The 7500-nt window shown below is 46.7% G+C and overlaps 1 protein-coding gene across 1 annotated transcript in view; it reads right to left on the bottom strand.

The window, feature by feature from the left end:
• The window catches only part of thsd7ab (thrombospondin, type I, domain containing 7Ab), a gene marked incomplete at its 5' end in the record, with an annotated part of 101472 nt that overhangs the window by 62225 nt on the left and 31747 nt on the right, over window positions 1-7500 (bottom strand). Inside the window, 2 exon segments of the mRNA XM_079757153.1 lie at window positions 2554-2757; window positions 5491-5646. Of these exon segments, the coding sequence (XP_079613279.1) occupies window positions 2554-2757; window positions 5491-5646 (360 nt within the window).

Raw genomic sequence — 7500 nt, 5'->3', positions numbered from 1 at the left:
CCCCTTCTCGTTAATTTTCTGAGTGGCTCATTGACACACCAGGAAGCAGTTGCAGCGGAACCTTGGGGTGGCTTGTTAAAGAATTACAGGAGCAAATAAACATGAAGAGGTTCCGCCCACGCTACTTGGCAGCTTAAAATATAAATGTTTCAATGAACTGTTTTTGTGTTTAGAGCAGAGTTCACTTCCGTCTGTGTGTACTCGTTTGTGTATCTGTGTGGTTATGGGCCTTCTTGTGTGTCAGTGTGTTTGTGTGTATGTTGTACGTGTGAATATGTGTGTGGTCATGGGCCTTCTTCTGTATTTGTGTGTATGTGTGTGTATACGTGTGGTTATGTGCCTTTTTGTGTGTTTGTCTGTATTTGTGTATCTGTGGGTATCTGTGTGGTTATGGGCCTTCTTGTGTGTGTTTGTGTGTATGTGTGTATGTGTGTGAGTGTATATGTGTGGTTATGGGCATTCTTGTGTGTTTGTGTTTGTGTGAATGTGTGTGTATGTGTGTGGTTATAGGCCTTCTCGTATGTTTGTCTGTGTTTTTGTGTGTGTACATGGTTGTCCTTCTGTGTATGTGGCGTCTAAAGATCAGAAGTATTTGTTAAAGCTCCCCCCGCCATGAGTAAACCACAGGTATCGAACCCCCTCCCACACGGAGGACATTTAGCTGCAGTGTGGTTCCTGCGGCCACAGGCCTGTTTGGTCAAAAGCACAGCGCCCGCTGAAAGAATATTTGCAGCGTCCGCAAACAGTGACATTGACTGAGCGAGATCAATACGTCACGCTGCTTGTTTTTCTCGGGCCTGTTTGCCGCTGTCGGCCAGACAACAATGGCAGCATTGCCGGCGCTACAGCCAGTTAGCATCCCTAGCTGCCACGGTTTTAATCTGCAGATTTACACCCTGGAAATACGGCCCAGATTTACAGGACCAAACGCGGCGCATGGCTGAGGGGTCGGCCCACTTGATTCGCCGTGTGGTGCAATTTAGCTAATTTCATTTTGATTTAACTGTGCATGCTGAGTGATCACGTAATAAAAGTATCGTCAATTAAAGCTGATATATATATATATATATATATATATATATATATATATATATATACGTGTGTGTGTGTATGTGCATGTGTGTGTGTGTACACATTATACATGTGTCAGTGCGTTTCTGTCTCTGTGTTCTCCCTTCTGCTCACTCCCTTCTTTCTTTGGCACACTCTCTCTAAGTATTGCTTTATCTGTGCATTTGTGTGTGTGTGTGTGTGTGTGTGTGTGTGTGTGTGTGTGTGTGTGTGTGTGTTTCTATGTGCGTGTGTGGGTGTGTTTACCATTTCTATCTCCACTTTGAAAGAAATGGATTGCCCGGCGTCTGGGGGAAGTGCGTTGATGAATGGGGCAGGTTGGCTTCAGACAGAGCTCAGGGTATTTATACGATCCTCCCGTGAAGAACCCTGGCTACCGGAGGACTGAACCCATACGGAAAGTCATATTTTCCGCAAACCAAAGAGAATTTACAGTTGAGTTGAGTCCTAAAGAGAGAATTGATGTCCCCGGCCTGTGTTATCTGTTGCAGCGCACCAGAATGGATGGTGGCTAGCGGCCCCATGTATCAAGCCCAACTGTCAAGGAGAGGAAGTGTTGAACTGAAACTCCACAATAGGAACAGGACAGCTAATCACAACCCGATAATTAGATGGACCCAAAACATGAATTCATAATGCTGTTAATTAATTCAGTGAATCCGTTTTTGTACAGGCGTTGAGGTGAAGGCAGTCCTGTCAAAGTGGATCTCAGAAGTTGGTTCAAAATGTAGTCTTTTTTTTTTTTTGCATTTTTTTACTTTATTATAGAGTGAGATAGACGGTATGGGAGATGGAGGGGAGGACATGCAGCAAAGGACCACGGGCAGGAATCGAACCCGGGTCGCTGTGATCAGGACTAAGCTTTAATGGCACGGGAACCAATTCTATTCTTAGAACCGGGCCGGTAGCTTTTGGCTGGTCTCACTCGGACCAGACGTGGGACGTCTCAATCGTCTTACAGATGAAAGGATAGAGGTCCTGGATTCTATTGGACATCCCATAATGCACTCCAGAGTAGGGCTGCTGCCCCCGGTCCAAGCTAAATGATCCCCCACCTGGGTCTAGTGCCAACATGGCAACCCAGACATCCCCCGGCTCATAAGGGGATTGTTTCATTGTGTCTGTGCCAGCTAGCGTGTGCGGTGGGCAAACTGGGGGAAAACTGGCCGCCGTGCATCACCCATCCCGTGGGTGCTAAACACACAGACACACACACACACACACACCCACACACACACAAAACACACAAACACACACACACACACACACACACACACACACACATACACAGACACACACATACACAGACACACACACACACACACACACACACCCACACACACACACACACACTCACTGTGTGAATCTCTTAGTCTGCTGTGAAAAGTGCTACATCAATGCGTCATTATAAAGTATTATTATCCTCATTATAAAATCAGACATGACTCATAACAGTTTGTGTAGACTCTGTGTTTCTCTCACCGCTACTGTTCACACACTGGATCTGCGGGGTCTGCGTTCCCGGGCCGCAGGGCTTGCCGTCGTCAGGGCGACAGCGGTCCAGGCTGACCAGGCGCCAGTCGTGACAGCGGGGGTCTTCACAGGGGACCACCTCCAGGAGGTGGGGGCAGCTCCCCGGACCCCCGGTGGGCGCGTTGCTGACCCGTCTCCTCCGTATCTTGAAGCCTGGGGTGACAGTAGAGAGGACACAGAGACACCGGCGTCAGGCCACTGGAACGCAGCACTGAGATCCGGCACCAGTCCCGCACCCAGAGATGTTACGATACCATTGTCTTCCTTCCCGATACCGATTCAGATTCCTGAACTTGAGTGATGAACTGAACTGAGTATTGGCCGATACAGAGGATATAACGATGCATCATCTAGCATTGTAACTAATAATAGCACTTGTTCTTATTGAAGGCTTCACTCAACGGAAAATATAAACCTTCCCATAAAAGTGGAGTAGTTTGACAGCAACATGCAAAACATCCGTTCCCTCATCTTCCTACTCTTTTGTATTTTGGAGGAAGTCGGTACAGTAGACTGGATAGGTTCTTACAAAATGCAGTGAGATGAATGATAATCAGCCACATTTAATTTACCGCTGCCTCATAATTTTAGTAAATGTCCTTCTGTTGTGCACTTCAATGTTTACTTTTACTGTTAGAAATGTCTTGTCTTATCTTTTGTCTTGTCTTGTCTGTTCACTGTGGGATAGTGAGAAATGTCTTCTCGATTGCTTTGTATGTCTACATGTGGGGTTATTGACATAAAGCTTACTTTGACTTTATACTTTGACTTCTCTTGTGATGACAGCAATGTATAATCAGTTCAATTACTGTCTGCAATTTTAGTTTCAGAACTACATCATTTACATTTCTAATCTATAATTATAATAATAGATTTGTGTTCTTCTAGTTAAGTGTGAGCATTCATGTGTTTCCAACTTGGTAGCTCGAACGCATTTAGGTCGGAGATAAGTTGTTTCCCGTTCCGACTCCCCACCTGACCGTTTCCAAACGCAGCGTAATACCGTAGTGTTTGTGTTGTTCTCTGCCAGAATCTGAGGAATTTCCGATACTGGTATCGGTATCGGAACAACTCTATTCAGTGGTTCCAACCGAGTTCTTGAGAAAGTTTGAGAAGGGGATGCGATGCAGTACCAATCTACGTATAAATATAAAAATCTAAATGTAAATGCAGGATAAAGAGATTGGCTGTAGCGATGTTTTGGTGAATGTATTCAAATCGCACAGCACTGGTGAGATATTCGTGTTTGTATTCGCTCATGGGTGTGATTCAAATGCGATCATTCTTACACATCAATAACCATCTTATACTTCAACCAGCTCCCACGCCACCCTATCAGGCGACCCCAAGTGGGGTCAATCGGATGGGGTCAGGTGAGATGCATCTGATAGTGCTGGGGAACTTTGTAGATTACATACAGAGCAGCGGAATGTAAAATCTCCCCAATGAACCTGAATGTTGCTGTGATTCAGTTTATGCTGATTTAAAATAATATTCACAAAGATGCCTTTCAGCAATGAGAGAGATAATGGACTCTCTATGATAGTAGACACAACCACATACTAAAATAGATGATGTTTCAGTAGGAAGACTTTGTATACCGTACTCGTAAAATAATACAATGTGAAACGCAATCAATTGAGTCTTTCAATTACGTAAGTCAAAACGAGGACATTCCGATAATTAACATAACTAATTAAGCGTCAGATAAACCTCCTTCTTCTCTGGAAGTTTGTTGACCTTGCAACTTGTTTATCTCCCTAGTTCTCCAGTTCTATTAATTAAGCTCATAAAAACAAGGGGAATTACAAGGCACATTTCAGAGGCTAATGTGAAGGTAGCTTCACAGTTCAGCCGTGCTCTGTATATTTTGCACGGGAGTGCAAAATATACAGGGGGGGTATATTTTGCACGGGAGTGCAAAATATACCCCCCCCCAATCCCCCCAGCATTCTTATGCCCTTATTGTATGTTGTGCGTCTTGGCACTTAATGTACGCACTTATTGTATGTTGTACGTCCTTGCACTTAAAATTAGAACTTAGCATCATGTAGCATCTTATCCTAGCTATATTTGTTGTGTACGGGGAATGGGTTAACCTAGTGATTTGTTGGCACTTGGTTCTATGAACAAACTTACTGTAGCGACAGCGATATATTGTTGTTTCTCCTTCTTCTTACAAATGTAGTTATTGTAAGTCACTTTTGGTAAAAGCGTCAGATAAATGGCATTCATCTATTTAATGTTTTAATGCTGGTTCCCTGTTTCTGATGAAGCCATCATGCGAACGCCAGGGACAGGGAGTAAGACACAGAGAAAGGCAGAATCGTAGTCACTCAAGGGAAAATAGAGACCTTTCCATAAAAGTGGAATAGTTTGACAGCAACATGCAAAACCAGCATTCTCTCATCTTTCTACTCTTTTGTGTTAAGGAGGAAGTCACTGCCATACACTGGATAGGTTCCTACATGATGCAGTGAGATGAATGATATTCAGCCACATTTTTTAAACGCTGCCTCAACAGCCGTCTCACACACACACACAAACAGACATTGATTCATTTATTTGGAATGACCAATACTACAACACTATAGCATCCAAATATTAATAAAGGCACACACACACAAACAGAGACACAAATGCACATACAGATGTATACACAAACACCCCCCCACACACACATGCAGACGCACACCACACACACACACACACACACACACACACACACACACACACACACACACACACACACACACACACACACACACACACACGCACATAGATACATTCACACACAAACAGACACACACACAAACAGACACACACACATACACATACAAACACACGTCTTGTGCGTGCCATTCGATGGCCGCTACCTTCCCGTACCTTTTTTCCCCGCCCGGTCGTCACAGTTCTCGAAGGTGCAGGGTCCCCACGCCCCCCAGGGGGACACCTGGCACTCGGTGGGGCAGGGGAGGTGGCACAGCTGGGAGCGGCTGGGGACGGGCCCCTGGCACAGCTGGTTCTGCACCGGGGGGGAGGCTGGTGGCAGTGGAAACCTCCAGCAGTTAGCGTGGCACGTTAGCTTAGCACAATGACATGGCACTTTATGGCGTAGCCAGTTAGCGTAGCATAATCACATCGCACATTATGGCTTATCGTGGTAGCATAGCACAATAACACGGTTCTTTATGGCGTAGCATATAAGCATAGCAGAATAAAATGTCACTTTATGGAGTAGCATGTTAGCCTAGCATAACAACATGGCACTTTATGGCGTCGCATATTGGCAAAGGAAAATACCTCGCCCCTTTATATCTTTATATAACTTTATATCATGAGTTGGAGAGATTTGCACAAACAATGCAACTATCAGATACACCTGTATTTTAAGAAGCGTAGGTTTTTTATTTGACTTTTACAACATAAACCAGTTTCAAACCAGCACGACTGCAGTTTTAAACTAACACGACTCCGTTCTCATCTCCAGTTGTGCCAGTTGTTCGTGCTCTTCTGGGCCCTGACACTGAAGCAGAATAATACAACACACACAGAAAATCTCTTGTTTTATTTATTTCTATTCCTGTCTCTCGTAAGTCTCATAAGAGAAGACAAGTCTCTTAAGACAAGAGCTTTAAAACATGAAAGAAGCGTTACGGAATAAACCAAACACACCACGGAGGAGGAAGCCCGTCTGTGAAACGCTGCCATGCCTCCCTGCTGCTTCCCCTCTGCGCTGTTTACCCCTGCCTGCTCGCGTGGCAGAGTGATGAATTGCCCATGATTACCCCGCTCCCCTCTGTAGAGTCAGACCCCCACCCCTCCACCATCACTACCCCACCCTGAGCTCACTGGAGACCTCAACCCCAACCCCCGGCCCTGCTCCAGCCCCACCGAACCCTGAGCTCACTGGAGACCTCGACCCCCACCCCCGGCCCTGCTCCAGCCCCACCGAACCCTGAGCTCACTGGAGACCTCGACCCCCACCCCCGGCCCTGCTCCAGCCCCACCGAACCCTGAGCTCACTGGAGACCTCGACCCCCACCCCCGGCCCTGCTCCAGCCCCACCGAACCCTGAGCTCACTGGAGACCTCGACCCCCAACCCCGGCCCTGCTCCACCACGATCCCACCCTCAGCTCACTGGACACCGCCCCCCCCCCCCTCCACCACTATCCCACCCTTAGCTCGCAAGACATTATTATTATAATGACAGCTAAAGGTGTGATGGCAGAGACGTTGGAGCGTGCTTGCTCCATGGAATGCGTTTATTCCTGCAAGGATTCCCCTGCTTCACAGATTCTGTTCTGGGTACACAGCAGAGAGAGCTAAGAGCGCTGGATTTAGCCTGAACACCCGTCTAGGACCGAGGCTGAGGGACAAGGGATTGAAGACGCTATCTTTCTTTCACAGAGAGAGAGAGAGAGAGAGAGAATGAGAGAGAGGGGGCAGAGAGACCGAGAGAGAGAGAGCGAGAGAAAGGGAGAACACAGATCTGTGGGGACCCACATCTCAAAATGTCCTCTGAAATCCATCTCCGTGAATGAAGTTGATTCCCGAAAGTGTGCGAGTGGGATGCGCGTTAGCTGTCATGCAGTGTGTGTGGGGGGTGCTGGTGTTCAGGGCACGGCATTGGTTTCACTCTTATCTGCATGCTTGCAGGGTGCTCTTGTTGGTTAGAGAAGGCACCGTGTACGGCTTTGACTTCTATCCCTCACCCCCAGCAAGGCTCCTCCGTCTAATTGAAACTCCGGGGTTTCACTGCTTATTGATGGAGTCACGCCAAACACACACACACACACACACACACACACACACACACACACCCACACACACACGGAACACACGAGAACACCACACACATGCATGTGCACATACACACACACATTCACATGTAA

This window comes from Pollachius pollachius, assembly GCF_949987615.1.
Source record: "Pollachius pollachius genome assembly, chromosome: 1".
Lineage (NCBI taxonomy): Eukaryota > Metazoa > Chordata > Actinopteri > Gadiformes > Gadidae > Pollachius > Pollachius pollachius.
The sequence above is the reverse complement of the archived record's forward strand: the minus strand, read 5'-3'. Positions and strand labels throughout refer to the sequence as shown.